We start from the raw sequence: 17911 nt of genomic DNA, 5'->3' as shown, positions 1-17911 counted from the left end.
GCATGAATCTTTCTTATATACTTTTGAATATCATAGAATTCTTTTTTATTCGGACGAACGATAAACTTGAAGTCCTCGTTGAACTGTAAGGTTACTAGGAGTATGTCAGTGTCTAGATTCAAATCTAATATTACAAGAAATTTAGCAAGCATAATAACCCACTGCCAAAGTGTAGAAAATATTTCAATGAAAATGTTTTTTTTTGTTTTTTTTTTTTTGTTTTTTTTTTTTTTTTTTTTTTTTTTTTTTTTTTTTTTTTTTTTTTTTTGTCAGGAATGGACAAATACAAAAACTATCTATTAAATTAAAAAGAAAAAAGAAAAAAGAAGCAAGTAACAAGATAAAATAAAACCAGAGCAACTGACTAGTCATATAAGATCAATGAACATATAAATTCAACAAGGAATTCTATTTTCTAAGTCACTGATGCTTTGATAAGTTATGGTCCCATGGCTTTTGATATTTCGATCTAACCACATTTAAAGAAGTATTAACTTGTCACTGACAAATTCAGCCAAATGCTCTTTAGCCTATTGCACACCTTAGTTGACAGTGTATATCTGTAAACAGTGAGTAGATCTATATGACACATAAGCAAAAAAAAAAAAAGAAAGAAAAAAGAAAAAAAAACAAATAGAAATAGGAATTTGCAAAAGTGTGCGCATTCTGAAATAACATCACTGTACCTATCAACAAAGAAAATAAGACAAAAGGTTAAAAATAAGTTAACAGCGGCACTTCCTTCGTTCATTTCAACATATCTATGCTTATTGATTTCTTTATTTACTTTGTGAATACGTTTTTTTCCAAGGAATTTTTATGCAGGAAATTGTAATTTTCCATAATTTTTTTTTAATATTCTCTTCGAAGTTTACTGCAAGATTATTGTAAAATACACGAACGCTCCCTTGTCCAGGCGATTCACGCGTTGCAGTATGGTATATCTGCGGTGTGTTCTATTTATAGAAAATGAGATAGGTAAGTAGGTCATGCTAAGAATAGAAATAGAAAACTTGACTTACAGAGTAACCTCCCTTATCAATAAATCGGATCAACATTTTTGACGAAATTGTAAATAAAAAAAATATGTTCTGCTCTACAAATAAGGAGAGGAAAGACATATAGCATTGTTTTAAATCACATAATAAGTTGCATTACATACATTTTTTAAGTTTTCTTTTTGCCATTTGTTTTTGTTTATTCCCTAAAATGTATTGTGCAATATCGTTGATCCTTTTACAAACTATTCACTGTGTTCAGTTTATCACTCCGAAACTATTCATTACCATCTTTACAGGGTCCGAAATAAAAGTGTATCCCATATACTCGACACCGCCTTCAGGGCGGCGTCGAATAAGTAAATATTCACAATCACCTTTACTGATCAAGTGCATAACTCTAAATGCCGGTGTGTCTGACCCATTAGACAGTAAACTGTATCGTATTGATTTTCTGCTCTCGAATTGGTTTAATTTACCTGGGGTTTACAAATGTTGTAAAGCAAGGATTATAATACTGTATATGGCAAGGTAAACGCCTACTGAACTACCCTATTGGCTATGATACAAAACAGAAAGAACATCAAAACTCTCGGATATACGATTTATACTCAGGGGCTACGCCTCCTCGTACAAATCGTATACCCTTGAGTTTCAATGCACTTTCTATTACTTATGAATTGGGTAATAAACTGCATTGAGGCACTTTAAGTAAAAGTGATGACATAAAAAGGGTATCCAGCTGACATATCATTGGTTTTAGTTTGTCATATCTTCCGTTGTATCTTTCGGTTTGTCATTTAGCGCGGGTATACATTTTTAAACATTGAGAATGTCCAAGAAATATTGAATTGAATTGCATGATTTATGTAGGTCACACAAAGGAGATAAACTACCGTTATTGCTTTGATTCTTTATTTAAATGTTGTGTTTTTTATGCATTGTATCTGTATATATTATAAATAGTGGGCACATATTCATGCTATCTTATTCTTCAAAACTAGCTTACAACTCTTCCACACATGTGCGCAGAAATTACTTTCTCATAGTAATGAAGCTACTATGCTTTGAAAACAGACATCCAAGTTATAGCAAATATCTACAAAAATAAGACAGATCTTAAATTATCATAGAACATAGGGTAAAACCTCCGTAAAAACAAAAACTAAATTAAAGATCTCAAAATCTCGTGACAGACAAATAAGATATCGTTTACCATTGAAGGCGTTTTCTTTGCTTTGTACTTAATAAAAATTTATGCATTAGCTATATTGATCACAGTAATTACAGTACAAATACGACCATTTAGCTTCTTTTGCTTATTATTTCTTTAATAGTTCCGACAGTCACGTTATCTACGATAAAATACGATCCGATTTCTCACCATATACGAATAACAGAAAACTAACTGAATCCTAAACCTTTGAAAAATTAAAAGTCCCAAAAGCGCTGAAATTGTTACTTCTTGTCCATCTAGTCTTTCAGCATATGGCCGCGTTCTCAAGCCAACCGTGGGCCCGATCACATCTTTTCCTATTAGATCGATACGTTTTATGAAGCAGAGATTCGAGAGTGATTAAGTGAAGCTGAAAACCTTTTATCACAATCGAGCTATATAGGATTAAATCTTCCTTAGCATTTTTGAATAATCTAAAAGGTTTTAGTTATTGATTATCACGTGTTATTTGTTTTGCTGATTTTAAAATAGTCGCACAATTCAGTTTTACAATACTACATCATTACATACAGGTGGCGCCTTCGGGTTTAAATAACGAAATAGATCTGCTGTCACCTGAGTATAAGGTGACTTCGGATAATCGGTCAAATTAAACCATAATAAATATATTGAATAAATGTCAAATAAACGTAAGACAATGAATTTAACTCTGTCTTCAAAATCGACATGGGATGTATGAAATGCATAATGATTGAAACCAACGATTAAGATTTACGTCTTCACTTAAGAGGTAATGGAATGTGCAATAAATGATCCAGTTTCAGCTGATTTGAAGGATCTCTTTAAAATAACGACAATAACGATACACACTGATTTATAACATTCCTAGAAGATCCTTCCGTTCACATCTACTTGAATTCTGTTATTCAATAATTTGACAATTACAGGCTAGCTAAAAATGTTGGATCCAGCTTGCTTGATATCATATGGCAAATAACTTGTTGAGTAAGACTAAAAGCCATATTTGATTCAACCGTCTTCCATTCTTTTTCTGCCTAGCAACTGTACATAATACTGTTTACAGGCCTTTTTATGATTTAACCGAGGTTAGCAGCATATTTTATTAACAAAGCCATTTCATTGAAATATACCATGTTTGAACGGCCAGTGTTAAATTGCTCTCAAAATCATTAATTACTGTGAACGTACTTTATTCTACCATGTTCACCCAAACAGGGCATTTTCAAGATTGATCAACATGGCAGAGGGAGGTTACAAACATATGAAAGTAAAACATGGACAACAGAAGTTTGTACTTCCTTACAGATCATATGATGAGTTCGTTGACAAGTGTAAGTCTCTTATCATTGTCTGGTCTTCATATAAAAAAACGTTTAAAAGTATGTTTACGAATTCATATAATTTATTATATCAGTTGTGTGAATATTCAATTATATGAGCTCTTTTGTGTAAATGAAACAATTTATGTTCAGATATTCAACATAGAATTTAAAAGCGGAGAGCAAATATTAAGACTGAACTTTTTTATCTTACAGGCAAGACAAAATTTGGAATTGAACAGAACAAAGATGTTTTCTTTATGCTTCCTGGTGATGATGCTGAGTTAGATCCCGACTGCGTTAATGATCTTTCAAATAACCAAACTTTACAGATTAGTATTAGAGCTAAAGAAAGCAAATCCAATGGTAACCGTCTTGAATATTAGAACATCTCGTTAGAAATTATTGCTTAAATGCATATCGACAAGGTATTCTGGCAATTTTAATGTTTGATAAATGCATCATGCCAACTAATTTAGAAGTTGCTCAAGTAATACGGGGAGTTAGCCATCTTAATCAAGAAAATTGCAGACCGTGGTACATTTTTGGCAACTACTAGTATGGTATTATTATGTAAATTGGAAATATTCGGATAACAAAAATGAAAATGTTTTATGAACTTACTATAACGTTATTGATCTTAGACTAATAGTAAGTATAATATCCAACTTCATTTTATTTTTCGTCTGCCTATTGTTCTTTGATTTTGCAGCATTTCAGTAGGAGAAAATAAATCTTTAACATATGTACGTTTTTCAATATAAACTTTTCAATCAGTTATAACTTACATAGTTCTGGTATAAAGGAAAATATATAAATTAAGATGATTAATATCTAAAGTACTTTTCTATTCAAGTTTTGTACTACTGAAGACACTTATTGTAAGAATAACATGAAATCAATTGGTTTAATACGATGATAGTGATTTGTAGATAATTTACTAGCAAACATTTGGAGAAATTTTGTTTAAAACTCCAGTGGACCAATCATAGTTTATATAAAATATATTATGGATTCTATTAGATTTTATTTGAAATTCTATTGAGCATTCTTGTGACAGGGCAATGTACAATACTGATATAAATTACTTTATCGAATATTATAATTGTATTTGTATAGAATAATCAAACGAAACAGTTTTGCATATATGTTTTTCTATATTGATATATGTAGGTCAGGACCAAGACAGAGTATCAGAAATATCAAATCAAACAAACTATTTTTCTTTACATGAAGTAAGCGCGGACATTGCTAAGATTTGCTGGTAAATCACGCTTTAAATGTATTTACCTGTTATCTGAATTCACACAAGAGTATCGACAATTATACGCAGCATAAATTGTTCAAATCATTCTAATTTGTCAAAAATGTAGACGATGGTGCGGCCTCCTTGACCGAGTGGTTAATGTCACTGTATTTGAAACACCTGTCCCTCATAGATATGGGTTCGCAACTCGCTTGGGGTGTAGAATTATTTCATGTAAAGAATTATTAAGGACGATTTACGGAAGGTCGATGGTTCTACCCAGATACCAATCCAAGCCTGATGTATTATTCATGGAGGTGCACCTAGGCTCTTCCTCCCTTCATCAAAAGCTAGAAAATCGTCGTATGTCCTATAATTGTGTCGGTTTGACATAAGACCTAACAGAAAACAAAACATCTAAACAAATTTAAATTTAAACCTAAAGGTAGATTTCACTTAAGCACAAGGCCAGCACCCACAACCAGAGACATACATTGCAAAGTTGGACCGCTACAAATAGAAATTTCATCGAAAAGATATTATAAAAGGGTTGCTTCAAAACATGGCCGCCAATTGGCATGATCACATTTTCCTATGTATAAATGTCTTCTTGTAAGAGACATTTTTGTCCGATTTTAACAACAATGACACAAACATAAGCCGTGGGTGACCCTCTGTGAACATTGACCAAATTAATTTGATTTGTCAAATGAAACATAGCCTCAGTAGTGTTTGTTCACGTTTCCCCAGAGCTAGAAGTAGAAAACTTGAGAACCCGTCTTTCAATAATGATAAACTTAATTCAATTTGTCAAAACAAATGCCTGGTATTTTGTTGGCTGACTACTAGAACAGTGAAGGCCACGTTGATTTATCAAAACATGGCTGCTTGTGGCAGAACTATTCAAAGCTGAATGTTTTGAAAATCTTCTCCTTTGAACATGTTCGCGGCTTGGACAGGCAAGTTTTCAATTATCTTTTTTCAGATCAGTCAAATACGGGATTAGATTGTTATGATGAAAGCATTTACAAGACAGCCAGCGATGAAGATGAAGAGGAATTTAAGGAACACATGTGGTTTAAATGGGGAGATTGTAAGTTATTCTTCTGTGATAGTTTATATTCTAAATTAAATTTATGCAAGTGACAGAAAAACTACTGATATACTTCAAACATGCTCTGTACTAAGTCTCTTCTTTGGAATAAACCTCATGGTTTTCTTTTATAAATAAAAAACAGAAGGCATGAAATATCTAACACACTGATATCATTTTGGGGATTTGTGTTAATCCGCTAATCCGTTAAAGCCGGTGCTAAGGGGCGTTAGTGGTATAACATATTTCAACTGACTCCATCAAACCTTTTATGCTATCAGTTTGCTATACTGCGTTCTGTGTTTTCAAAGGCCGTTATTTATTTGATTACTAATCTTATCAAGTAATTTATGGAATGTTGTCTATAATGACAGGTACTTGCAACATAGTCTTGAAAATTAAATAAACGATCCGATACAGTTGCAAATGCCCTTCAACTGGTTAAAGACAGGGGATAATAGGTTTTCCCGCATAAATTTTGATACGTTGTAGAAAGCACTATAGGGATTATTCATATCATTTTATTCTGTTGTTTTTCCGGACGTTTGTTTGTCTGTCTGTCTGTCTGTCAATGTGTCCATCCGTCAAACAAATGAATTCTGAGAAGTCGTTGACATATAGTTACATAGAAGGAATTACAAAGAATATGTACATTTAATTTTGACCATTTGACGGTCTGGTTATCCGTCTGTCACAAAAGCAAAATCAATGTGCTGTAACGTTTTTCAAAAAATAGCTGGTTCACGAACAGTCGAACTTTAGTCGCTCGAACTCGACGAAACGGGCTAAATTTTTTCGAGTTATTGGTATTGATTTTAGGTCCTGGTTACTGGAATCAGGTACACTGTTTATACACAGACTTCAAATTTAGTTGATCCATTCAAAGTATTCTCCCTTGACATCTACGCACTTCCGCAGTCGAGATATCCGAGAGGTGCACAGTAGTCACTTGGTATGGTCTAAAGTAACTGAAAAGTATAACTCCCAACTTTATTCAATAGATATTTGCACCAAGCTTGCATTTGTCCAGCCTTGGAAAGATGAAAACGTGACTAGGACTTTGATCTTTGAATAAGTGGGATGATTGATTTGTACCACCTTTTTACCTCTCAGAAACTTTTGAACGATGGCAATTTTGTGAGCTTCAGCGTTATTATGGATCAACTGGAGACCACGAAGACCAGTCCTTGTACTTTTTTTTTTTTTTTTTGTATTTTCGGTTATAATAACATCCTTTAGTAATTTGTTCTCTTTAAATGATAAAAGGTGAGGATAGATGTTCCGGAAGCCATAGAGCCATGCACCACAAAGTAGATCAACAACAAAAAGAATCTGTATCAGAAAAATATTGTAGACGGGTTGCTTCAAAAATAAATGAACAAGTACATTATATATATATATGCAAAACAGGAAAGGGGGATGGGTAAGGGGTAGATGAAAGGGTCGCGTAATGGGGGAAAGTTGAGCAAGTATGAATATTTAACAGCCGCGTAGACACGCACGTACAAAAGACAAACAAACACACACACAACTAACATACCAAGATAAACAGAAGACACAACACTGTGGAACAAGACACATACAATCTCTCATAGACACACGCATACACGCAAATACACGCCATGCACGCAAACAACACATATACAGAAAAAAAAACAGTGGGGCACTGCGTAAGCATGGGCGGCGGCCAAAGTTATGGTGTTGGCACGATAACTTACTCATAGTAAACGGAGAAGGGGTGCAAATGCAAGGGATCGCAAATGAAAGGGGAAGAAAAAACTTACCAATCACTGACGTTTAGTGACTAACTTTCCTGGTATTGTAGATATTTGTACAAGAGTACCCATTGAGTTAAAGAAGATGGAATAAAAACTGTTTTTTACAGTTTTAGTTCTTCATGCAATTACCGGTCTACGGTCACGTTTTCTAAGCCACTGTCTGTTATTAACGCAAAGCAGTGGCTCATAAAGTATATATAGGCATCATCTCCTGTTAGGAGCTGTGACATTGTGCGATCATATAACTATGAGACTTTTTTCAGCGTTTCTTTAGCACACTTGACTTTAATCACCTTTTGCTACTCGGGTACACAAACCTTTCTTAAATCCAAGTGCTTGGCGAGAATCGCATGAGTTCTCCCAATTGACATGCCAAGAAAAGACAGTATCTCGGACAACGTTTACCAGACATCTTCATCGTTTAGATGTCTTAAAGTAGCAATGGTTGTTGACGTCACTGCTGTTTTGGGGCTGCCAGGTCGAGCCCTGTCTTTATATTAAGGACTGTCTGTCAATTTTTTCATTCATGCAGCTGCCTGTAAACAGCTTTCTCTGATACAGACTTCCCATATGAAGATATGCATGCTATTCACTGAGTATCTGCCTTGCAGGTATTTCTAAAGAGCAATGTGCTCTAATTTCAGATTTGTGTTCGCTTTTGTATCTTGCTTATTCTATATGGTTACATCTAATATAAAACTAAATGTCTCCGATACGGTGAAATAGTTTTCAATAAAACTTTGCAGGATTGTAAAGGAGTCATTTGTGTATATCCATGTAAAACACGCTTTTTTTTTTTGGCCTTCAAACTTTTACGGAAGCGCGCAATTGCCATTACTTTTAGAATGGGATTCGTACTCAGACTAAATCATACCGAGCCTGCAACACTTTCATTTCTGTCGTGTTGAGCAACCTGGAGTTTTCACATGATCCACAAATAATTGATGAACGAACAGCATCTTTACCAGCAATCTGCCTGACAATGACACGTTCTGCCGTACTGTTCCGTTTGATGGATACTTAAACTATTCTAAAAGTTGTCCCCCTTTACAAATGAATGACATTTGTAAAAAAAAAAACAAGATAAAAATGCGGAAACATAGTTACCTGACAATTTAGCATTGGGACATTATTGCAAATACATCAAAATGAAGATATGTAACACTTCTTTGAAAATTGTGAGTTTTTAAAGGCGTTGAACAGTAAGTGTAGTCCCTTTATGCAGTCCTTTTCCGAAATTCAATGTATGTATCAGTAAGCTGACAATTGTTTTGTAGTGTAACATACATTTGTATGCTTTATATGCTGTACACTGTTAAAAAAGTATGATTTGGTATCTCTCAAAAACAGGTAACAATCAAGATAAATTATATCAATGAAAGATATGCGACATTCTGTCATGAACCTTTTGATGCAAATATTTGGCGATTCCGTTGTCTTGTCTGTTCGGGGGAACTGGTGCGAAATATACTGTAAAATCTCAGTCGGGATCGTTGGTTGAGTTTGTGAATTCAAATTGTCGTTATTCGCATTTTCGGGTGTGGAACAATGTACATTATAGAGGGTTATTGCCAGAATCGGACGACGAGTTCGAATGAAGGGTGATGTTCAAATTATCCGAGTTGGAGTGACTGCAGTCCGACTGTATAAACAATAATTAAAAGTACCAAAGAGAATATTGAACAAGATGACTGTGATAACCTTTTAGTTCTAACAATTAAGTATATTAACGAAGATCCTACATTTAAATAAAAATCAAGATAAGGACAAAAATAGTTACAGGAAACTAGTATAAAATTTCAACTGTAAAAATACTTTGTGTAAATAAGGGATATTTTCCAAAGCATTATTGGCTTCTATGTTGCTAACTTTTCTCTTTTAAGAACATTTTAAGATGATTTACCCCTTTTGCATCTTTCAAAGTTAACAGTGTTGAGTTAAGCCGATGTATAACGTAATTCTTTATGGATGTTTTAGATATCTTTAAAATGCTGCAAAAATTTGCCAATGTACAGTGATTATTTAATATGTGAGTTTAATTTACCGCTGCACCTGTTTAATGCATGCATTAAGTAATGTTTACTAAAGAAGGTAAGATTTACCCATTTTGCAGCTTTTCAGTTTTATAAATAAATTGAATATCTTCAATGTCAGTGAGTTTTGTATTGTTTGAGTGTCTTACTTTGAAATGAAAACAGCATTTTACTTTTATAAATTGATTTATTTTTATCTTTTCGAAACTTGTACTACGCTCTGCCAAACATTGTTTTTACACTTTGATATAAAAAGCTTTAAGGAGGTTGGTTACCTTACTGTTTTTATTTGCCCATGTCCAACCGGAAGCTAACGTGAAGATTTACGACGACGTTTACGACAAACTAAATGTGATTGTATATCCATTTTTTTCTGGGAGAAAAATCTTGAACCTGCCACTGTTGCCTTAAAATGACGTCATTGACATCATAATATTAAATGTCAGTTACCGCGCAAAATTAATACCTTTTATTTTGAAAGTACGTAATTCTGTGCATTTTCTTTATTTGAACTATTTTTAAACAGCCATTAATTGCTGAAATATTTTTATGAGTTATTCGCTCTGAATAATGATGAAAATGCTGCATCTTTTATGTAGTTATATTGAAATGTTATGTGGAATGTACGATGGATGATGGTAACTGATGTTACTGGGAATAATGTTGGGTTAAAGGTTACTTATTCAAATAAAAATTGGGCAGTTTGATTTGTAATACCTTTTTTTCCAGTTTCCGTTGATAATTTGTTACTTATATACTAAAACTAAGCTCTAAAATCGTAAAAATTTCAGTAGAAAATTGTGGTGTCTTGAATTAAATTGATGTTATCATGGACACAAAGCCCGTGGCCTATATATCTAAATGTAAAATTATAAAGCGTTGACGCTTGTCTTTTAAAGAACACAGCTTCGGCTTTTTATTTGCATTTCAACAATATTCACAAGAATAATAGCAGCATGTAGAACGATTTTCCAGAAAAAATGTCAGACGAGGGGTACTGCTGTCAGTATTTTAAGCTGTGAAATTTGTTTAAATAAATGCAAATAATACGAAACTATTACTTACGTTAGAAATAATATGTTTTAAAGCTACATTTACAAGAAAGATAATTCTATTTAATATCTTTATAAGAAGGAATTGGGGCCAATTTAAGTTCTTTATTCTTTGTTTAGGGTCCGCTCTGAAAAACCATTTACAACAATATGGAACAAAAAACATTGCGGAGCTTCTAGAAGACAGCTTAGAGGGCTGGAAAAGAGAACCAGTTCATATAGCTATTACTGGACAAAGCGGAAAAGGAAAGTCTAGTCTTATCAATGCATTTTTGGGATTAACGGAAGTAGACGATGGGGCAGCCCAAGTTGGAGAAAAGGAGACAACCGCAGAATGTAAACAATACAACCATCCTAGGTATGAAAATATAGCCCTTTGGGATATACCAGGATGCGGAACACAAAATTTTCCCAAGCAATCGTATATGAAGTCCATAAATGCCGATCGATATGACTTTTTTCTGCTTGTTTCATCTGAAAGAGTTCACCAACTCGATATTTGGCTTGCACAGAAAATACTGAAGCGTAAAGGTTCTGGTAAGTGTTATTTCGTTAGGTCAAAAGTCGATATTGACATGGACAATCGTTCAAAACGGCATAGGCTTAAAGGTGGGACTTGGACAAATACAGAATTGTTTCAAAAATTCAGGGTAGAAGTCAAAACAGACATTCAAAAGGCACTAGGTGAAGACTGTCTCATTCAATTATTTCTGCTTTCAAGTCATTTTCCAAATAAATATGACTTTGGAGAGCTTCAGCTCCGATTACTTGAAGATGCACTTACATCAAAGAGATGCTCTTTAGTTTTTGGAATGAACGGGATAACAGAGAAATTGTTAGAATACAAAGTTAAAACACTTCGCTCTCGCCAATCGCATATTGCATTACTTTCATTTTTTTCAAGAAATGCAAACAGGGAGCAGCTCTTTCGATGCGATATTGACTACATCAAATCTGAAATCATGCTTTACCAGGAGCAACTGTCCCTTGACCAGAGAGGTCTAGCGTTTATGGCTTCTTTGATAGGGGAACGACCTGAAGTCATAAGAAAAAACGTTGAATTTAAAACTGTTATTCCAGCCTCAACAGATAGTTTAATTCAAACTTTAAATGTGCTGTACCACAAAAGACATGAAAGTCGACCATTTCTGATGAAATTGAAACAATTCTGTACCGATATAGACATAACTGCAGTGGCTACCATTGAAACTTTTCTTAATGAACAGTTGCAGAATGCCATAAAAGACTCAGAGAGCTTGGTAAAATTTATAAAGACAAGGAAAGAAAACCAGGCAGTGTAAATCATATTTGTTGGGTTTTTGGACACAAATTAATGAGCAAATGCGTTCATGTTTCTATTGGTGATATGTGTCGAGTGTTTATACACTCAGTGTAACCTGGGTTAAGAATCCAAATCAAACTTTAAAGGTGCTTTTCAAAGCTTATTTGTTTGATTTTATAGATATCAAAAAGACATATAGGGGATGATTCTGAAGTTTTTGTATGTGTTTGGTTCAAAGAGTAAAGTCACCAAGCGCAATTTACATTCAATTTACATCATGGTTTTGATAATATATTTTTAAACATAAAATCGAAATTCGGGACTATTAGATTTATGGTATATTAAATAAGACTTTTCAATTTTCCAGGATAATTTCACGATTGTTCAAGTCAATATTCTACAAACTTCCCATACATGTGTTTTTATTCAGTCCTGATATATGTTGTGTGCCTACTATTTCCAGGTTCAAATAAACGGTTGCATAGTGGACGCAACTTGACCCCGATGGTTGACCTTTGTATTATAATACATGATGAGGCACAACCTATTATTGAAAAAGTGTGCATTGTATACAAACTTACTGCATATAAATATACATGGATACCCTAAGCACCCCTTATTCATACTAATGAAATAATCGATATGAATAATTAGCCTAAGGTCAACCGTCGCGGTCAAGTTGCGACTACTATACGAGTATATTCATGATGATACCAGAGACTTACTTACATTATCTTATATTATTTCATCCCAAAAGGCACTATTTATGTATAGATTCTATTTGAAACAAATAAGCAGCTACGTCGATCCGGACAGAAAAATGCGACGTGTGGTAATTTAAAGATAGCTACAAATAAATTGACTGTACATTACTTTATTGCCAAGCTTTAACAATTACGCTATGCAAGTTCGTAGGTTTTAAATAAAACAGTAATGTGCAAACTAAAGTCTGCAAAAAGAAACAATTTAGAACATCTACTACAAATCTGAAGTTGCTGTAGTTCAATGCCAATCTAATAATATAGACATTCTGATGTTAAATTTTGTGTAAAAAAATGTTCTTCTATATTGACAACGGCATATACAATGAAAACACATGTAGTTGTGTGTTGTGGAAATGGTATACATTTAACACAAACATTTTCTCTGGTTCTTGTTGATCCAGTTCAATAGATGGCATAGTTTGTTGATAAAACACGTTATATTATACTTTCTTACTTGCAACGACAGTAGTAATATTAGGTTTTTAAACATTTTTCTGTATAATAAGGAGATATATTTGGACGAGTACCCAGCTGAGAAAACCAGCTAGGCGAGTCCAATATGGTTTTCCCAACTGGGTACGAGTCCAAATATATTCGTATTGTACAGTGCAATGTTGAATAACCTTTTTATTCTATATCTATTTTATTTGAGTTTAAATCAAAAATAATTCACTGAATATTGTATTTCTGCCTTCCTCATTTCAAGACGCACAATCTAACTCTGTTCATAGATCGCCTACGTCACCCAATTTACATTCGGAACATTTTCACGCGTTTCGGGCTTTATCGCATGTTTAACCTTGGACTTTTTGAACCGTCCAAATACGGAAAACATACAAATGTTTTTGTACGCACGTGCTTCCAATAAGGTAATATTTTGTACGGTCACGTGCAAATGAACGTTCACGATTGGATAGATAAAATAGATATAGATTAATATACCTTATTTTATACATACAACATAACATGATAGCTTTAAGCCCGGATTGCCTATACAAAGTAACAATGCTTCTCATGTATGTAATAGTTTTCTACTGTTGTAGACAAAAGCTTAAATACTGTTTTAAGGTTTAGAGGTAACTACTTTGTATTTGATCTTGTTAAATCATCTATTAATATTTGACATAGGTATGTACCATCGAGTTTCACTCAGACATTATTTGTTCAAAGTATACTGTCAATTATATTGGATTACTAGAAAATAAATGGAATATACTATTTGGAAGATATTCTAGATGAATATATAATTAAATACATCTGCAATACTGTAATGCAATTAGGCAATCATTTTCCTGACGTACGCTTAGAAATATTTTGAGTTGTTCAGCTATATACAGGAAAGATAAATCTTTTGCAAAAGATGTAGTATTAACACATGTCTGTAAAGACCCGAATTAGAGAAGATCAAAAATTTGTTGTAATGTACTTTGATATTGTTTGTTTTGAATATATTAAGCATAATACTCGCCTGGAACACCAGAAAGAGCAAATCTTAATTCATAAAAAAAACTGCACAGGAAGGAATATGTGCAGCAATACCGACAATGGTGTTGTTACAAAACGTAACAATTAAAAGTAATAATCCCATTGGTATCACAAAGACAGCTAAGGCCAAAAAAATATATATATCCGTTTCCAGTCTCCCTACTTACCCTTTTTTTTACCCTCTACCCTAAACTTTTTATCATGAATAATTTTCCGCCTTTCGATTTTTAAAAATTATCTTCGTTCATTTTAATCCTTTCGCGTCGTTTCACTAAAATACGTGATTCTGATTGGTTGGCAGTAATATCAAAGATGGCAGCGCCCTTGTTGCCGGCTTCATCAGTTTTAAGGCTTCGCTTTGAAGCTTTTTGCATTATAAAACGGCCAAAAACTTACTTATAATTGTTCCAGATCACAAATTAGTTGATGACATTTTCACCAGTATCATGATTTACCTGACAGCTCTACATCGTCGGAGAATTTCAAGGCCTCAAAAAAAAAAAGAAGCGTTTCCTACCTACCAACCCTCATTTTTTTGACAGGAGACCGTAAACGGACCTATTTGGGTTTTTTTTGGCCTAAATTGATAAATGGCGGGCTACTGTTTTTTGTTTTTTTTGTTTTTTTGTTGTTTTTTTCTTAATATTTCGCTAGATTGTATTGTAGCAAATGTATAACATATCCTAATGTTATCTTGATAACGTTTATTTAATTTATATACCATGCATTTTATGTGCATTGCATATGCATAGTTTGTTTTCAACAATGTTTGATTTGGATTATCTCATATTGAAAGGATTAAATGTCATTTCTTTCTATTTCTAAATGAATACGTAAAACAATTCAGCTATATGTACATGCGTATACTGTATGAGTCGACATTTCTATGTCACAACATTTTGCGAAAGTCCAAAAGAGGCCTTTTTGAGTTCGAGCGTAATTGTGATTCCCGGGGCATTCGTTTTTTTAAGTGGCCGCTTTTTATAAATAGAAATATCTTTAAATGGCTTTCTGTCAACCGCTTGATGGATCTTTATCGAACTTGGTCTGTTGCATTATTATAAGGTTCTCTCTCAAATTTATTCAAATGAGGACGCGTGGTACCTTTAAGGGATCGCTAAACTCAAATATACTTAAAGATGACTTCCTGTCTTGATTTTCTTTGTTTGTTTTGGGTTTAACGCCGTTTTTCAACAGTATTTCAGTCATGTAACGACGGGCAGTTAACCTACCCGGTGTTCCTGGATTCTGTACCAGTACAAACCTATTCTCCGCAAGTAACTGCCAACTTCCCCGCATGAATCAGAGGTGGAGGACTAATGATTTCAGACACAATGTCGTTTATCAAATAGTCACGGAGAACATACGCCCCGCCCGAGGATCGAACTCACGACCCCGCGATCCGTAGACCAACGCTCTACCTACTGAGCTAAGCGGGCGGTCATGTCTTGAATAATCATGAAACTTCATAGGCAGCATCATTGTAAGACTCCCCACAGATTTGTTCAAATGGAGGCACTTTGCTCCTTCTGGGGGCTACTGGGTTTTACTAAACACAGCTGTTTCCATTCATGATTCAGTGTTTCATACCTATACTCAAGGTGAAACAGTCAGGTGAGCGGCATAAGGTCACTATGGCTATCTTGTTGTCTGTCACCGTCTTCATGCCGGTTTCAACCGGCATCAGAGTAGAAAAAAACTATTTCCGCACCGCAAAATTGACCATTCCTACAGTAAACCCTTTTTTTCTAATAAGTTGTATTGTTTCATGAGTATGCCCAGAAATCTCTTTTCGCGCTTGATTGATAGTACTTTCAGATACATAGTTGACATAAAAATGTACTATTGGAATCTTTATAGTGTATTTGAAACGTCAATGAAGTACTTAAAATCGTGATATGTAAATAACTTATAAATGTTCCTATATGTAATCTCCTTGGAAAATTTAATAGATTGTACAGGGAAGATCTTTATTTGTTTTCTGTGGTCTGCAGATGTGTTTAATATATAAAAAGCTAATAGATGGTGTTTTCTAAGACGGGGAAAATACAAAAAGCCCATGTTATTATTGCATATGTTCAGTGTACATAGTTTTTGTGATGTTTTGAAACATTTGCTTTTTGAATAATAGAAACATGTATTTCCAATTGTGAGATATATTGATAGCGCGTACAATGTTTTTTCTTTATTATATTGTTAATGCTCTGTTTATTTAAGATGTAATCATGATATTAGTCCATTACTGGTTGAACACCAGTTTGGAGGACCATAGGATTGCGTTTTCCTGTCCGTCCGTCCGCCCGTCTGTCCGTCCGCAATTTCTTGTCCGGTCCATAACTCTGTCATTTGTTAAGGGATTTTAATATTTCTTGGCACAAATGTTTCCTAGGATAAGACGACGTGCCATCTGCAAAGCCCGGACTCCTAGCTTAAAGGTCAAGGTAACAATTTGAGGTCAACGGTCAACAGGTTATTTTTCTTGTCTGGTCCGTAACTCTGCCATCCATTAAAAGATCTAGATATAATTTGGCACAAATGTACCCCATAATATAACAACGTGTCATGCACAACATTCATATCCTTAGCTCAAAGGTCAAGGTCACACTTGGTAGTCAAATGTTAACAGGGCATTAACAGTGTCTGTTGCGTGTACGGTCCAGAACTCTGTCATCCCTCATGGGATTACTATATTACTTTGCATAAATGTTCCCAAGAATCAGAAAACATGTCATGGACAATGTCACACTTAGAGATAAAAGGTCAATAGGGTCTTTTTCTTCTCCGGTCCATAACTTTGTCATGCAAAACAGGATTTAAATATCAGTTGGCACAAATATTCCCCTCAGTGAGACAACATATCACGCACAAAAGCGGAACCTTACATCAAAGGTCAAGGTTACACTTGGAAGTCAAATGTCAACAAGGCTTTTTCTTGTCCGGTCTGTAGCCCAACAATCCATAAAGGGATTTTAATATTACATTTCGAGTTATGAATAAGGAACATTATGTTTTTTATTGTTTACGTTTCGCCTTACATCTGTACACAGCTGGGCCTTCTAGACCAGGCGATTAATGGGGAAGTTCTTCTGATATGTTCTATGAAAATGACCAATATTTGAACAACGATATAAATCTTTGCTGAAACTTTCGAATCAAATGCAGACAATAATATTTGGCATAAGGACATAAAAATATACTGTGGGAATCTTATATTGTAATGGTAACGTGAATAAAGTACTTAAAATCGTGATATATAAATAACTTGAAAATCTTCCTATCTATAAGCTCATTGGACTTAGAGAAAATTCAGTAGATTACACAGAGAAGACCTTTATTTGTTTCCTTTGGTTTGCAGATGTGTTTAATATATAAAATCTAATGATGTTTTCTATGATGTGACACATACAAATAGCTCATGTTATTATTGCATATGTTTAGTGTAAATACATGTTTAGTGTAAATACTTCTTGTGATATTTTGAAACATTTGCTTTTTATATAAATATAGAAAACATGTATTTGCAATTGTAAGATATAATGATAACGAGTACAACGGTTTTTTTTTTATTATATTGTTAATGCTCTGTTTGTTTCACATGTTATTATGTTATTAGTCCCCTACTGGTTGAACACCAGTTTCGGGGACTATAGGATTGCGTTTTTC

The 17911-nt window shown here is 33.9% G+C and overlaps 1 protein-coding gene across 1 annotated transcript; it reads left to right on the top strand.

Annotated features, from left to right (window-relative positions):
• Positions 1–3433: 3433 nt before the first annotated feature.
• On the top strand, positions 3434–12018 carry LOC128551784 (T-cell-specific guanine nucleotide triphosphate-binding protein 2-like). The gene is made up of 4 exons (XM_053532700.1): positions 3434–3527; positions 3732–3881; positions 5747–5854; positions 10838–12018. Exons 1-4 carry the CDS (start codon positions 3434–3436, stop codon positions 12016–12018), a joined length of 1533 nt encoding a protein of 510 aa, XP_053388675.1.
• The last annotated feature ends 5893 nt before the right edge of the window (positions 12019–17911 follow it).

The sequence above is a fragment of the Mercenaria mercenaria genome, unplaced genomic scaffold (assembly GCF_021730395.1).
Source record: "Mercenaria mercenaria strain notata unplaced genomic scaffold, MADL_Memer_1 contig_169, whole genome shotgun sequence".
Taxonomy (NCBI): Eukaryota; Metazoa; Mollusca; class Bivalvia; order Venerida; family Veneridae; genus Mercenaria; species Mercenaria mercenaria.
Note: the sequence above shows the minus strand (reverse complement) of the source record. Positions and strands in the feature narration are given on the sequence as shown.

Bases quoted from the DNA above. Each gene is read 5' to 3' on its own strand.
- LOC128551784 (XM_053532700.1), top strand. From the start codon at position 3,434: ATGGCAGAGGGAGGTTACAAACATATGAAAGTAAAACATGGACAACAG. The intron at 3,528-3,731 runs GTAAGTCTCTTA...TTTATCTTACAG, and splicing joins TGATGAGTTCGTTGACAAGT to GCAAGACAAAATTTGGAATT. The intron at 3,882-5,746 runs GTAACCGTCTTG...ATCTTTTTTCAG, and splicing joins TAAAGAAAGCAAATCCAATG to ATCAGTCAAATACGGGATTA.